We start from the raw sequence: 17,241 nt of genomic DNA, 5'->3' as shown, positions 1-17,241 counted from the left end.
CAAGTTCAGATTTATGCAGGGGATATGCCTGGAAAACCCTTTTAAGGTTTTTCATAACTCCAAAGATCAAAAAATTGCAAAGTAATAATCCTGAACAAAGTCAGTGCTGGAGAATGTGTGGTAATATGTCTGCTGGTCATTTTCACTTCTTCCTATTGGACAGATGTGGTGACAGAGGTCAGATCAGCTCAGAGCTTGTTTTTAATTTCGTTGTTATACATTTGGGAAATGTATCAACTGGCTTGAAAAACCAGGACAGATACCTGTTACAAATACTACTAGCAGGTAGCAATAAAGCAATAACCTGAAAATGGCTGAGTAAAGAATCTCCTGCAATCCTTGAAAGGCTAGAAATAGTTAATTAAATTCATACTATGGAATGACTGACTTCATCTCTGACACATGCTACCAAGAAATGTGAAAAATACTGTGAAAAATGGAAGTCCTATTTGAACCTTAAGTGATCTCTTTATATATGTTTGGTTGAAGATTTAAGCCTTATTCCTCCTCTGTATGTTTCCTTCACACAAACAGAATAGACTTTCAAGTTAAGAAAGAATGAGAGACATCTTCCTTTGTAGGGGACACTCAGGACTTACATTAAACAGAGCCAAGGATCATAAAAACATCTTGGACCTCAAATGATATTTGTGGACACAAAGGATTCATAGATTTTGAAAATGAATGTAACAATCAATCTTCATTCCACATATTAAGCATTTCTCTACACCTGTGCTGACCCTGTCTTATGTTCTGTTTTTGTTTTAAAAAAAAAAAATAATAATAATGATAATAATAATAATAATAATAATAATAAAGTAAAAAAAAAAAAAACTCTAACAGTGATAATCATCTGACCATCAGTCAGATCATCTCTCTCAGTACATTATTACATGTTTTGCTTCATACTGCATTATGGTCATATTATGCTTTTCTGTGAATTTTAAGTCTGAATAAAGCTATGAGCTTATGAGCAAAAATACAAAAATGCATATTAAGTACATCACTGCATGGTATCACAAGTGAAAGGGAAAATGTTGGCACTTTTCATGTGTTTAATCAGTGTTGATGGTAAATGTAGTTAATTGAAGCAATAACTTCTTTAAGGCTGCTCTATAGACACAGTCACAGTTTGTAAACGGTAAGTAAGCTGCATGCACAGTTTGGCAACGAAGTACAGCAGACCACAACAGCTTGTCAATAGTACTGAAAACAAGAGCAGTATTAACTGCATCCTCAGTCCAGTCAACATGTTTAATAGCTTGCAGCCACAGATGCTACTGGTTGCTCTAAAATAGTTGTAATCTTGTTGGAATTGTGAACAACTTAAGTCCACAAACAGTGGAATACTGATTCTGAAATATTGTTTATGCAACAAACAGACATTTTAGTAATCTTGGTGCTAGTAAAATGTTTAATTTAACATTTGCAGCTTGAAGACTCGTCTGGATGGGTGGGGAGACCACTTCTTCTGTTGGTGAAATGCACTCACAGCCATCGATGATGCTGGCTGTAAAAAGGTGAGCTTGTGACTCCCATGACCATGTTGCCATCCATCAGTACCTTAACCAATAGCTATTACTTTGCTGGCCAAACCATAGTGTTAGGCAATGTTGGGCAAGTTACTAAGAAAGTGTAATAAGTTACTTTTTACTTATTACTCCTTTAAAAAGTAATATTACTTTACTTATTACTCAGTATCAAAAGAAATGAGTTGCATCACTAGTTATTACTGAATTACTTTTGTACCTTGTTGGCAGCATTCTTGTGTCCAAAAGTTTAACTGTTATTCTAGTTCACACTGACAAAGCTTTTGTTGTCAGCTGTCCAGATGTTGGCTGTGTGGAAACAAACTCCACCTCTCAGAGTGTGGTCTTTAAATTAGATTCCATCAGCACACATTATCTCTGCAGGAGCCGAGCAAACTCAAAGTGATGATAATAGTTTGCACCTGTGGAAAGTCTGCCTCTCCCTCTCCTGCCATCCTTCATTTAGCTTTTGGCATGACCTGATCTGACCTGATGTATGGAGTTACTCAGTAACTCAGTTACTTGAAATAGTAACTGTAATACAATTACTGGTTTGGAAATTATTCCCTTACATTACTCAATACAGCAAAAAGTAATAATATTGAGTACTACATTACTGTCCAACAATAGTGTTAGGTAACAAAAATACTCATCTAGCTACGGCTTCAGATCTGTCGGGTCGTATTTCTCACATATTTCAAGGGTATTATAATTATTATTTTTTTATTACTATTATTATTAAATATATTATATATTATTATTATTAGCAGTAGTAGTATATGTATATACATACACACATATATACACTTGACCCGATCTTCTCTGTGTGGAAGGAGAAAAGTCTGGTTCATTTTAAAAAAAATTTTGTTGGCAATGTCTTTGCATCTTTTGACAATCTCAAGACTACATTTGACCTCCCACAATCTCATTTATTTAGATATTTTCACATCGGAGACTTTGTGCACTGCAACCTTCCTAACTTTCCCCATAAACCACCTGATTCTATTATTGATCAATCAATTCTAGCCGTCCCTGTAGTCCGTGGATTCATTTCAGCTGTGGTGAAGTTAATCATATCATTATCATCATCTCCCCTGACATCTAGGAATACTTCATCCTGTGCTAGTCTGACACTGATCCAGTTTAAGGTCTTACATAGGACACACCTATCCAAAGTCAAACTTGATAAACTGTTTAACACAGGTGATGTGTGTGACAGATGCTGTTTATCTACTGCCAACGACACACATGTTTTTTTCCTGTCCAAAACTGAGTTCATTTTGGTCCTCTTTTTATGATACACTTTCAAAAGCTCTAAATAAACCTGTAATTCCAAACCCCTTGTTTGTTTGTCTGTTGTTTTGATGTTGTGTTTTGTTAACGCAGGCTTGGCTCTCAAGTTGGTGAAGTGGGAGGGTCGGCTTGTGCTTTGTGCTTATATAGTTGCTTAAAATGTAAAAAACGGGTGACATGTCATACTGTGAATATGTTATATATTGACAACCCAATAAAGATACATGTGAAAAAAAAAGTTCTACTAGCATGCCCCCTGCTGCTACAGCAGGAAACTAGAAATCCAAGATTTAACAGTCTGTAGTTCACATCGCTGTGACATCACAGGGTGCAGGAAAAAACAACAGATTTTGCAGCAGAAAATATAGCAACAATGAGAAATTTATTACTTAAACTGACTACACTGACCATCAACGCCAACTGGAGCTCATCATGAAAAGTTATGAATCTTCCCTTTAAAGTGACAGCAGGATGTACAGAGCAGGTGACCAAGCACAGTGAGGACTGAGACCACACACACACACACACACACACACACACACAAATGGTTTGGGTCCACTGTATTGAAGGGTCTGGATGCTGCTGAGGCATATTGCTGTCTCTCTCTAACAGGAACCTAATCCCACATCCTGCTCATCTCGTGAATCCTGCTGGTGACACCATTTCAGCCACACAGCCGATACTCTCCAATCACGCACTACCCTTCAGGAACGTATAGGAAATTATATTCAAATAAGATAAGAATCATTCAGGACAGTAACGCTTCCTCTTCCCATGTTCAACATCTGCCGTTACTACAAGCAACCACCGACACATCCCGACAACAATATCATTCCAGACCGATCTGCACCCCCGGCCTACAGCAGCTCTGTCAGAGCCGCTCACAGACCCGTGAATCGGTCTGTGTCTATGGGTACAGGGTGTACCGGCACATGTCTGTGTCCAGTCCTGACCAGTGTGTCCTTTCTAACAACGCAGGGGACAGAACATCACAGCGGACAGCCTGTCCTGCACACATTAGTCCCTAAACAAAGCAGATCTGAAACAATCATCCATCACCCACCTCCAGCAGGATCGCCGGCCTACATCAGGAGCGCATCGACACTGAGGGACTGGCACGGGGACACGCTCACTTTTTTTCAAAGCCTCATTCAGCGAGTCCCGTCAAATATTCCACGGGCTCCACTATGCCGTTATTCTCCCTCATGAGCCGCCTGGCTCGGTGTGCCACCAGCACGGCTGTCCGGTCCGGGCAGAGAGGGACAGCCTCTCTGCGGTGCTCTGAGCCGCTGCTTCAGAACCAAGGCCAGCCCCGCTTGGAGTTTACATGCGCGTCTATTGGTTTAACTACGGTCGGTTCAGGCAATGAATGAATTGCGGTTTGCTAATGCGTCCACCACGTGACACGGAAATCAGCCGACCGTCTCCGAGGTCTCGTAAATACCCACTGCCCGCTTCGTCGTTCTTCACACTTCGATCCTTTCCTGACCCTGAAATCACTAACGCTATGGTCAAGTGATCCGTCATTTGCAAACCCCGCTCACTCCGACCGACGGCAGATTCCAATGCGCGTTTATTCCTGCAATTAAGGCGAGTTGTGTGGGCACCCAAACGGCGTGAAGCACCCAAGTCTCGCAGACCCCCTCCACTACATGACACACCCCTCCACTACATGACACACCCACTTCATTATAAGACACCATATGGAGAGAGGGGGTACTTTCATTATTTTAAATTTTATTCAAAATTAATTCGGCTACAATTACTACTTAAGCTACATGTCAAAAATGTGGTCGGTAATCTAATCAAAGTATCACAATATTACGTAATGTAACTTGATCACTCTCTTTTGGGATTACCTAAATCCCAAATATGGTGAAATTATTTAGCCTAATGTTTTATGTTTGTTGGCTTAATAACAATAATTATCAGGGATACTAATATCAAATACTCAAATTACTGCAATTAAGTATTTTTTGGGGATAGTATGAGTAGATTTTCAAGTACTTTTACTCATACTCAAGTATTTATTACACTATGTAATCTACTTAGTTACTTTTAAAATTATAGTTGAGTACTGGGTACAATTTGAATTAAATGCAAACCTCTCGTTTGCATTTCAGTAGCCAGTAAGGTGATCTGCTCACAAACAGACCGATGAAAACCAGGAGATACAAACACAAAATGAAACAAAACAAAACACTGCAGCAGCACAGGTGTGGAGTAAGGATGTTAATGATCAGTGATTAATCATTAATCATTGATTAATCACAGTTAAGAAATCAACCAATTAAAAAATGTGTTGTATATTTAATCAATAGTCATGGCAGTAACTGCACCTCGTCTGACAGTGTTTTGTCTGGTGGAGCCATTTGTTGAATATGCCAAAACCATCCCGGTCACTAGCAGTCACCTACAGTCTCAAAATATTTTTTAGTAATAGTAGCAGCAGTAGTAGTAGGATTGTCAGGTTAGCTAACCAGATTTCTGTATAGTTCCTTCTAGCACTTCTTTGAAACCACATTCTCTGTGACCACCAACTACCAGTGGTGGAAAGAGAACTGAAAATCTGTCCTCAAGGACAAGCGTTGTTACACTACTAAAATAATACTCAAATACAAGTAAAAGTACTGGTGTTATAAATATACTTAAGTAAAAGTACAAAGTATTAGTCACAAAAGCTACTCAGAGTATTAGTTACTTATAATTGCTGATGTCACAGTCACCTCACCTCTCCAAACCAGGCTGCAAATTTTGTGCGTTTTCCTGAACCAGTAGTTGATTTGTTGTTTTTTCAGTTAAAGTTTAGCCACACCTGACAAAACAATGACACATGAGGTGCAGTTACTGGCATGTCTATTGATTAAATATCCATTAATATATTTTTAATTTGTTAAATCCTTGATGGCAATTAATTGATTATTGATTAACCATTAAGATCCTTACTCCAAATGTGTACTATCAAAGCCTTTTGTTTAGTTTTTCGTCCATATGCCCTGGTTTTCATTGGCCTGTTTATGATCAGATCACCTTATTGGCTACTAAAAAGCTTATGAAAGGTTTGGATATTTATTCAAATTGTACTCAGCATATCAATTATGATTTTAAAAGTAACTACGTAGATCAAATCTTGTAATGCATACTTAAGTATGAGTAAAAGTACAGACTTAAAAATCATAAAAGAACAAGTACCTGCATAAGCTACTTAATTACAGTTATTTGAGTATTTGTAATTGATTAGTTCCACCCCTGAGAACTACTAAAAAAAATTACAAATTTACAAACACCTAACAAGACTATGTAACATACATAGACTACACAGGGCTAAAGGAGCATTTAGTGTGCAACAATTAAAGATGTTTCCTGGGTTAGGGCCACATGCTGGGCTTACAGACAGAGCAGGAGTGTGCAATCTGCAGTTACTTGATGGTGCAAAAAACTGCTAAGGCAGTGCAAAGTTTAACAACCGTTAAAAACACACACATCACCGACTGGAAGCAGCCAATCACAGTATCTTGGAGGTGGAGAACTACAAATTCAGGGTTTCGTGCTGGGTGGTTTCAGCCCATCTTCACCATTAAAACAGCTGTACCTGTCATCCATGCAAGCAGTTTATTTACATCTTATGATAGGCAGCGACTTCTTGCGGCCATAGTAATTATGACAGAAGCAGTATACAGAGTGACAAAAGCCTGTGTAGATACGGATGGGTCAAACAGGACTTTCACCCAGGAGACTAGAGTTTGTGTCCTGTGTAAAACCACATCAGTGTTGACTTATGCAACGTTTTAAGTTACGTTTTGTAAGTGATCTTACTTATGTAAGGTAACATACTTTTTTCAACCCAAAGTTTGATCTATTCCTAAACCTAACCAAGTAGTTTGGTACCTAAACCTAATGGAACTGCGACCGTTTCACACCATTCTAACTCACACCACATATTTAACATCTGACATGTCTGTCACTGTTGCTCCAAAGGTCATAAATGTCGTTTCACTGGCAGTCAACCTATTCTGTCAATTAGGTACGAAGACAGTTGGTGGTTTCTAGTAATATTTGCTAATCGCTCTTTCTTTTGTTGAACTTTAGTGTCATTCAGTTAGCCTGAAATATCTGATCATATTTTTATTATCTACCTTTATGTTAAGAGTAATTTGCACCAAACACCAAAGCAGTTTCTTTCCTTAAGTTACTGGTGATGAGGAATACAAATGAAATTCACTAGTTAACAAGAAGTGTGCAGCTGATTCATTTAGATTTAGTCAAATGCTGACATTATGCTAATTATTGTACTTTTTTTTCCTACAGTTTAAATGTAGGCCCTGCCCCAGCCACAAACTCCCCTCTGATTGTCATATTTGGAATAATAGTGGAATATTTGTGTATATGTAAATGTAGTCACTGACATTGGCAATTCTAATGCTGCAATCCATTGCAAGTTGGAAGTTGATAGTTCTGAGTCTCTATTCCCAACTTTCAATCTAAATGCATCCCAGTGCTTCTGTTCAGGAAAACATGGATGCCTGCAGCAACTGATGTTTGTATGGCAAGTCTCTAAACTTCCGCAAGCAGTCGATTTAAGAGATAAGCATACTTAAAAGAGACAAGAGAAGTAGACTTGTACTGCATGGCTGCAGAGAGCTCTATCAATCATAAGTAAACTGGATGGAAAGGGCAGCTACAAAGTTCTTACAGCACATTTCACAACACAAACACTACATATGATAAAAATCTCTGAAAAGGTAACTGTGCTGTTCACTGAGGTGTGTTCATGTCAGGGAGCTCGGGCTTGATGGATCCTGCTCTGTGTCCGACTTGGAATTCCAACTGCAATGTTGGAGGGTTTTAATTTTGTCCCAAAGTCCAAGCACAGTGACTTGCAGCATGATTCATGAGATGTCACTGTGATTTTCAGCTGCTCTCCATCAGCTGCAAAGCATGATGGGATTGGTTTGGTTTTGGATCTTGGCTCAAATGCTTGGTTAACGTGATTGTTCAACTTGAATTTGAATTCAGTTTGTACTAAAAGAAAACAGAGCCCTAATTACAGAGGGCTGGACCACAGAGTCAAGACAGATAGGCTTTCTTTGTATGAGCTGGCTCAACAAAACCTACAATCCCAATCAGAGATACCTGGTGTCAGGATGGTCCTATAGCTCAACTGGTACAGCATTCAACCCATGTACTGAGGCTGTCAGTCCCACAGTGGCTGCCAGATTGACCCCTGCCTGTGGCCATTTGCTGCATGTCAGCCCCTCTTACCAGCCTCTTTTCCTTTCCTGTCTACTCTTTAGCTGTCCAATAAAGACATAAATCCTGCAAAAATGAGCTTTTAAAAACAATGCTGGTTACCAACTTTCTTTTATTCAGGTGGTTGGTTGGTGCTTCCCCAACATCACCGCCACCACACTATCCCACCAGGACAGCTTCATCACCACCCCTTCATTCTACAGTAAAATGTGAACAACAAATGAGAAAATATATACTTTTATTCCAAATAAAAAGTACATCTCAAACAAACAAATCACGCATCAGTAATCACTACATTGTTACATCTTACCAACTATCAATACCTATCAGTCATGTGGATGCGTGCTTCATGGTATTTGACCTGCATGCCAGTATTTCATAGGCGATAGCAACAAGAAAAAAACATAATACAATACAACACCCAATCACAACATAGAGGGATTATACAACAGCCAATCACAGCACATATGGATTTTTACAACAGCCTATCACAGCACAGGTGGTTTTTGCAAATGCAAATCACATCACAGGGGAATTTTACAACAGACAAACACAACACAGGTGGTTTTATAACAGTCAGCCAAACCATAAGAGTGTTTTACAGCAAACAATCACAACACAAGCATTTTACAACAGCTAATCACAGCACAGCACAGCACAGAGTTTTACAACAACAGAAAACACAGCACAGGGGGATTTATAGCAGCCAAGACAGGTGGATTTTAGAACAGCTAATCACAAAACAGGTGGGTCTTACAACAGCAAGTCGCTGCACAGTGGATTTTTACAACACCCGATCACAAAACAGGTGTTTTTTTTGGTTTTTTTTTTACAACACAATACAGGGGAGATTTACAACAGCCAATCACAACAGAGTGTTTTTTAACACAAGGCTGACAAGGCTGAAAATGAGGAAAGGAGGATGACAGGAGGAAGGGCACCCACCTTTTCCTTTGAGGGTGACCAGCATTCATCTGAAGTTGGCGCCCTGGGAGACTGCCTGTATGATCTGTGCCTTTAACCGGCCTATTTATTTTGTATTCTCCAATGTTGAGTTACATTACATTTGCAGTAACTAGTAGTTTATCTAATTACTTTTCAAATTCAATAACACAGTAACAATTACCAAAACTTAAAAGTGTTCATTTCTTGTTATTTTATGAGAAAAAGCCAACAAGTAATGCAAGTTACTTTTCCTAGTAACTAGTTACTTTCTTAATGCAGTAATTCAGTTAGTAATTCAGTTACTTCTTGAGACGAGAAACTAATAAATGTAACTAGTTACTAATTTTTAGTAGCTTGCCCAACACTGGTATTGTCACACAGTGTCATGATTATACATTTAATTTCAATATGTGGTGTTTAGTGCACAACATTTACCAAAAATATTGATTACAACAGACTACCTGGCTACTGGAGCTCAATCAGCAGGTGTGATAATGAAGCTGTGACGTAATCAGATGAAACCATACCAGACGGTCTATCAGCACGTGCCCTTGTGCTCCTGTTTTCATCATGCTGGTGTTCGCGTGGCTTCTGTGGACACTGTTTCGTGGTACATTCGGAGGTCCGGTTCAGAGCGCGGCATGGTCGGAAGAGGTAGGCCAAAAGCCGAGCGAACCTAAAGGAGCCTGGCGCCCACCATTCATCCGCCTGCCCATGTTCCAGCACGCGCCAGCGCCACTTGTACCACGAGAGCTGTTTGGGCCTGTTCCTCAGAAGAGACTGCTCCCAGCAGGGCTCACTGAGCTGCTGCTGCCACCAACAAGACCACAGCACAGCGTCCAGCGACGGGCACGCGCTGTGGAGGTCGGCTGCGGTACCAATCAAATCTCTGTGCGCGTGGACCGCTTCCAGCTGCGCGCGTGGAGCCTTCCGTCCCTATTCCGGCTTGGCTCGTGCGCAGCAAGCAGAGTAAGCCCCCGCTTCCTGTATTTCCACTCCAGACTAACGGAATGCGACGCGAAGTGTCAGGTGAGGACAAAACTGAACAGCAAACTTCTCCTCACTTCTTGTGATTGTATCCAGCCATGCTGATAGAGCATATCACGGTTTTCAGGGCAGGAAGGTCAAATAGACATTATTATGCCTTGCTGGCCATAATAAAATGATGATTAAGTTATGGACATGTGGTGCTGAGACCCTTTTAGACCCAGCAAAAATATCATTTTTCATCACCATGTTGTACTGCTGACATCACCAAACCCTGCTTCCTATATATTACTCTAAAGTGTCCCTGCCCTCTGATCAATTCATCAGCACATTGCACACTTATATGCAGTATTGTCATCAGCTTTCTGAATCATTTTAGCCTAATCATAATTGTATTAAGGCTGTTGTTATTTCTCTGGCAGTAAAAAGCCAGACTTGAAGGAATAGTTCTCCCAAAAATGAAAATTCACTTTTGATCTACTCGCTCTCATGCTGATTGGAGGTCAGGTTTGGGTTATTAGTTAACAAAACACTGCTGGAGTTTCACAGGAAAACGGCATTGCAGAATCTCCCAAAGAAGTGAAGTGAATGGTGACCAGTTTTCAAACATAAAAAAAACATCAATTGCTTCCATACTGCTCGTCTGGTGTAATCCAAGTCTCCTAAGGTCCCGACATGCCGTTTGTACACCGTCACACCACACACACACCCAGTTCAGACAGTGTGCATGCCCACGTGAACGTGACTGCAAGCTAAGTATCTACAGTGATGATCAGGCTAAAAACATGGTGTAAATGACGTCTCTCAAGTCAGCTTGGCACGTTGGGGCTTTAGGAGATTTGGATTACACCAGACAAGAAGTATGGAGGCATTTGTTTTTTCCTGTTGTTTTATTACATTGGAAAACTGGCCACCATTCAGCAGCAGTGTTTTGTGGACTAAAAAACTAAACCTTACCTTCAGTCAGCATGTGGTTGAGTAGATAATGACTGAATTTTCATTTCTGGTAGAACTACCCTTTTAAAGATGCTGAAATCTACATAGATACCAGCTTTGAATTGAGATGGATTGAAAAATGATTTGATATTCAATCTTTGTTATTCTTGTCTCACAGGTTGTTGGTGGTCAGCTAGTATATACATTTTTACTGAACTATATACCACCTCCACAAGGCTCTGTCATCAGAGTTCTACCACTTAACCTTCCCATCTACTGCCAGTACAACAGGTAATTATTCACATCTCAAGTCCACTTAGGGCTGGGCAATATAGCTGAAAAACATAGTATGACAGTGAAGTTTCATATCATTTAATATCAATAATCATTGGTCATGCCAGTTGTGAGTGATGACATGCTGTGTACTCTTAGGGGTGAAAGTGACTGAGATGATAAGATGAGTCCATATAATAATAATTTTGACAAAATACCTTGATTGCAACAATATTGTAGGGTTGACTGTTGGCGCTTTCAGAAAATATTTACCCAATGAGATTTTTATTTGCTAAATAATCATCAGTAATGTGGATATAGAAAATTACATCACTTTACTGTATACATCCTTTAAAATCAGGAAATGACATTTATGACACTTATAAACAGTTATGCCATAGTGCACTAAGTTGATTAATTTGTGCTTCAGTGTAGAGCTTGAGATTTGTCCCCAAACCCAACAGAACCCGACGGGGTCAGGTTGGGCCTTATTTCACACATATTTCACAGGCTCACGACTGGTTCAGGCTGGTCAGTCGTTATGAAATGGCTCAGCATTGTTCCTGCTGGTTTGTTGTGTTCTGTTAGCACCATCTGTTTGTCTGAAGCACAAAAGTGATTTGTCAGTCTTTGTATCAGCTTCTGGATTAATGTGGTAGAAAAAATATCTTGCATGGTCCAGATTTCATTTCTGTCCTTTTTGTGTCTCAGGTTTCATTACTCTTACCAAGTCGGCTTCAGACCTCAAGTTCAGCACACAACCTTTTTGAAGAGCATCCAAAGTAAACTCCGCTTCAGCCTCACTGTCTGCAATGGTAACACACCTACAGTATCTAAAAAGGCTTCAGTTGCTGTAATTTGTGCAAGATGACATATTAACTGTAAATAAACCAAAATCAGCCAAATTTCACATTTGAATTCCAAGTTGTTTTTCAAACTTGACATTGACATTGTAATTCTAATGTGTCAGTGAAGCCATTTTTAAACAAATTGAACACACATCAGCGTAGTTCTACAACTTCTAGATTTCAGATCAAAATCTCTTCTCATAACTTCAGATTTTAATTTATTAAAAAAGATGTGACTTGGAAAATGCACGTGTCCTCTGTATGGGTTTAAGGTGAAAAATGTGTAAATATGAAAGCATAAATCCAGGCTGCTATACAGTGAACTCTAGCATAGTTTGATCATGTCCTATAAAAACAAAATACAAAAGCAAATGCAACTTCAGCACTTAAGACAAAAGATTTACTTTGTCTGCATCAAATGTGAGTGTGTTTGTGTGTTAACAGCGCAGTGGGAGCCCCTTCCTCCAGGCCACTGGTTCTTTTTAGGGGAGCCGGTGTATTTTGTTGCCCAGACAGGAGCTTTGTTGGTTGGGGAGAGGCTTTATGTGGACTCATGCTATGCCACAAGCTCCAAAGACCCAAACAGTGCACCGAAAGTGGATATTATTACGAGCTATGGGTGTGTCTCTAGTAAGAACAGATAGTCACACAATTTTTACAGTAATTGGTTTGTCAGCTTCCATGTCTTGATTGCTGTATTTGTGTGATTTTTGATTACAGTTGCATGACAGACAGCAGGAGAAAGGGCAGCAGCTCCCAGTTCCTGCTGGGAGGGGGCAGTGTATTAAAGTTTTCTGTGGATGCATTTCTCTTCAGAGACGTATCACAAGTAAGATCAAAACAAGTTAAAATTGGACACCGTACCAAAACCTTTAAGGGATAGCTCAGCCACAAATGAAAATTCAGTCATTATGTATTTACCCTCATAAACAAAAAACAACATAAAATGTCTCCATACTGTTTGTCCAGTGTAATCAAAGTCTCCTAAAGCCTCAGCATGCCAAGTTGACTTGAAAGAAGTCATTTGTGCCATGTTTTCAGCCTGATCACCACTGTAGATCCTTAGTTTGGAGTGTGCATGTCAGTACCATTTGAACTGGGTGTGTGTGGTGTGATGGTGTGCGCACACATGTGAAGGGCATGTACAAACTTCAGGAGACTTGGATTACACAAGGTGAGCAGTATGGAGGCATTTTAATTTTTTTTTGTTTGTTTTTTCCATTTGAAAACTAACCCGACCTTCAGTCAGCATGAGGGTGAGAAGATAATGACTGAATTTTCTTTTTTTTTTTGGTGAACTATCCCTTTAAGGGCCCTTGAAACCCTTGATTGTGCTCAGTTATTCTGGTTGAGCAGACCTTTGCCCAAGTTCAAATCGGGCTGAGCCTTGGAGGAAATTACCTGTAGTTAAAAAAAAAAAAAAAATGTCATGTAACAACAGAGTGTGTATGTTATGAGATGCCAAAACGTTAACAGGAGAGAAAATCAATCAATCAAGCAACCCTAGAGTTGCAGAGTTGCTCTGACAAAAGGAGCACAGTTTGGCTGTATACTGCTGTATGAAGAAGTTACCTTAAGATCTGCTCAGAGCAAGTGTTTCAGACGAACACAGCATCATACTGGCCTGTGTAATTGTCAGAACTCCCATCAGTAGACAACTTTTTATGTTTAGCTATATTTCACTTTGTAAACTTAAAGAGGTCAGTCAGTAGTGTGCAGATCCCTGCCTGGCAACATATTAGAGAAACGCCTACTGCAGTGCTACCACAACTGTCAGATGCAACCAGCGGAGATTTGCAAAGTTCCACCAAGATTGACCTGGGCTCATGGCACCATTTTGCCTCTTATACAGTACAGTAGGTGTGTGCTTTTGGTTCAAGGCTCACATCAAGCTCCAGTTTTGGCCCTCTGTGGGAAAAGGTGGGCCCCCTGATCAAGAGATTATAAATGGTCCATGCTCCCTCTCAAACAGTACAGAGCAGAAGTTAGCCTGTCTCTTTGAAAGATTAATTTAAACTTCAAATTAGTCCTAGAGTAGTTCTAATCTAGAAGAGGCTAAATCTATAATTATTTACAGATAAATCTGTGCAAGTCACTTTGAGGTAAACAGGCTGGGACTAGGCTGTCTGTGAAACTGGCTCTATGTGTTTGATAGCACACCAGTTGAGATACTATAACAGTGTGTCATGTTTTTCCTTACCTACTGTTTGTGTATAGGTCCTGTACCTCCACTGTTCAATGTCAGTTGGTCTCACTGCTTCCCACACTGCAAAGTCCTGCAACTACAACAAGGCTGCCGGCAGGTAAACCACCAATGTTATTAGAAGTATAGCACAGCTGGTACTTAAAGGCAGAATGACAAAAAATGAAAGGGATTTGCCTGTTTTTAATGGGCAAATCTTTGTACATTTGCACAACCATGGGTGGCAAAATTTGGCGTAAGTGGTATGTCGAATATTCTAAATCCCAAATGTTCTGTATATATCAGCCGTAGGCATGATGAAAAATGTGCACTGTTACTACAGTACTCTTGTACAAAGCCTTGTTTTGATGCACTCTTTTGGCCAAGTAAAGTTACTGCTTTACATTATTAATACAAACACTACAGTTCTTTCCTGTGTTTTGCTGTCATTTATGGTCACACGTAATGCTAGCTTGGCCACTCTTTCAGCTTTTGGGCTTGTCACGATTGAGAAAATAATTTAAGAATGAGTTATTGTGCACAAACTTTCTCCTTAAATTATTTCAGCATAGTTTACACAATGCCATATAAAAAAAATAATAAGAGTATATCACATGGCAAAATAACTGCATATGAAAGTTGTCTGTGGAAGTCAGGATTTTAGAGCCTCACGTGCCGAACACTTTGCTCCTAATACTTACACATACATTTGGAGATTTTGGTGTGGTTTTGGTGCTGTATTGTGCCTTGAATGACGTAAACCAGTTTGAACTAATGGACATAACTGCTTTGTTCTTTTGTGTGTAGGTGGGAGGAGCTGGAAGCCCCACCCTCAGTGTGCTCCTGCTGTGATGCCATGTGTGGTGACAAACAACACTGTAAGCTTTGAGAACAAATTCTATAAATCATACCACACCAGCTGACAACTGGAGATAAGTAAACCCATCATAACACACTCTGGTTTTAAAGGAGCTTTTTCATGGTTGTTCTTTTCTTCTCAGCTACCAAAAACATAGTCAGTAGTCCAGGCTGGATCGTTGGACAAAAAGATGAAGAGAAACCAAGGATAAGGGCAATGTCTTTTCAAGCCGAGGAAGGAAGAGAGTGGCTGTATGAAGAAGAGAGGGAGGAAGAAAGAATAGATAAGCACCTTAACAAAGTCCAAACTCGTCCAGACCAGGAGACAAAGATTGGCCACAAGGGGGAAAAAGAATCTTTCCCTGAGAAGACTTCTGTGCTCCCTGCTGAGAAAAAAGAATGGAAGTTGAGTGCTGCAGTTGGCCAGGAGGGAAAGAATGAAAAGCAGGTGGATGAGACAGAAGACATGATTATGGAAACGGCAGAGAGCCAACTGAAGGAATCAGAAACAGATGGCATCATTATGTCTGACCACACTAGACCAGAAGACTATGAGACACTTCAGGCTGAGGAGATCCATAGTTCCAAAAATGGTTCTGTGAGTGGTTTATCCAGTGAGAACAGTAGCAGTAATGCTTCAAGAGATAGTTCTACTACCACCACTGTAGATAATACAAACAAATCCAGTTTTGATATTGATACTAAAAGTAATCATGGCTCTGCTGAAAATGCTTCCACAACTGCAATTCCTAAACTTTGTCCTAATGGTAATAAAACGAGTTGTAGTGCCACTATCGGGGCAATCCAGCACAAAAGGGGTAGTAATAATTCTACCATGTATACTGCTACTAGTGCAGAGAGCCTTACCCGCTATAATGCTAAAGCCACATTAAGTGACTCTGTTTGGGATTCAAGAGATCCCAAGAGTCTGCTTGGCAGTGGACTTGAGACATTAGATGGAACGCATTCTGCCACCAGTAACTTTGAAATGGACCCCCCTGGTTTACTTGATGTCAGAAAGTCTGGAAAGAGCAAACTGGTGTCAGAGAAGTTGGAGCCTCTTTTGTGGTCAGAACAGCTCAAATCTGTTGCTAAATCTGTGGACACCAAGTCTGAGTGGATACCAGATCAATCAGGTGACTCAGATGATGACGATATGCTTCACAGTCTACAGATCAGAGAATCAGAATCAGACTGGTCTGCACATCCGCCTGAGTTCATGGATCTGATTTGGGATCATGAGTCTGATTTTGATTCTGGAACTGAAGGTGAAGCTCTTCATCTGAGTCAGTTAAGTGGCACAGTACAGACAGACAAAGATGCACAAGAAGTTTATGGCTCCATTACAAGACTGCACAGTGTCAGTTCTGCTTCTGTTAGGTCAGATCAAATGCATGAAGACGGGCCCAGTCATTCTGCTGTGCTAACAGTTACTAATGCCATGCGAGGCTCTGAGATCAGCCAGCTGTCTGATAAGAGGTGGGCTGAGGTGGGGCCAGGATGGGACCTGCAGATGTTGGGGTTTGTGGTGGAGCAGCCAACAGAGGTGGAAGAGGAGTTGAGACTAGGTGATGGATGACTTCTAAGATCAATACATTTGTGTTTCCACAAATGAGCAATGTTACAAAGGTTTGATGCTAGAGGAATATGTTGAAATACTCCTGTACTGCACTCTAATCCTATTCAACACCTCGCCAAAAATTCTAACCCCTCACACAGTGCATGGTGTACTTAAACCTATAAAAACTTGGACCCGGGGAAAACTTTCAGGCAAATGTCATCAGGACAGAGGCAGAAGCTGATGTTCATCTAGGTGTATCCATGTAGACATTTTAATAAAAAACTCCTCTGACCAAGCTCTTGTCTACCTTTGCCTTGTTTTCATTGGTAATATACAGTGGTGGACAAAGTACTCAACCCCAGTACTTGAGTCAAAATATAGATACTCCTGGTCAAATAATACTCAACTACGAGTGAAAGTTGCTCAGTCAAAATTTTATTTGAGGTAAAGTACTAGAGTACTTATTTTTAAAAATACTTAAGTATTCAAAAGTACAACTTACAAAGTACATTTTCTGATATCAGTACATTGCTGTATTGTTTTCACAGTGCATTTACAGAACCTTGTAACGCTGAAACC

General features: G+C 40.1%; 2 protein-coding genes across 2 annotated transcripts in view; one reads left to right on the top strand and one right to left on the bottom strand.

The window, feature by feature from the left end:
• LOC146321044 (uncharacterized) overlaps positions 1–4,128 on the bottom strand; it is a 31,175-nt gene extending 27,047 nt beyond the window's left edge. The window contains exon 1 of the mRNA XM_084725612.1: positions 3,886–4,128. The gene's annotated coding sequence lies outside the window, so the exon portion shown is untranslated. The remainder of the gene's footprint in view (positions 1–3,885) is intronic.
• A 5,324-nt stretch (positions 4,129–9,452) lies between these two features.
• LOC146321043 (uncharacterized) lies at positions 9,453–16,957 on the top strand. Its single transcript, XM_084725611.1, has 8 exons — positions 9,453–10,046; positions 11,119–11,231; positions 11,925–12,028; positions 12,506–12,680; positions 12,782–12,890; positions 14,279–14,364; positions 15,051–15,121; positions 15,245–16,957. The coding sequence occupies exons 1-8, from the start codon at positions 9,588–9,590 to the stop codon at positions 16,678–16,680; spliced, it is 2,553 nt and encodes an 850-aa protein (XP_084581737.1). The 5' UTR covers positions 9,453–9,587; the 3' UTR covers positions 16,681–16,957.
• Positions 16,958–17,241: the final 284 nt, after the last annotated feature.

Source organism: Lutjanus erythropterus, chromosome 9 (genome assembly GCF_056507025.1).
Source record: "Lutjanus erythropterus isolate fLutEry1 chromosome 9, fLutEry1.hap2, whole genome shotgun sequence".
Classification (NCBI taxonomy): Eukaryota; Metazoa; Chordata; class Actinopteri; order Lutjaniformes; family Lutjanidae; genus Lutjanus; species Lutjanus erythropterus.
The sequence above is the reverse complement of the archived record's forward strand: the minus strand, read 5'-3'. Positions and strand labels throughout refer to the sequence as shown.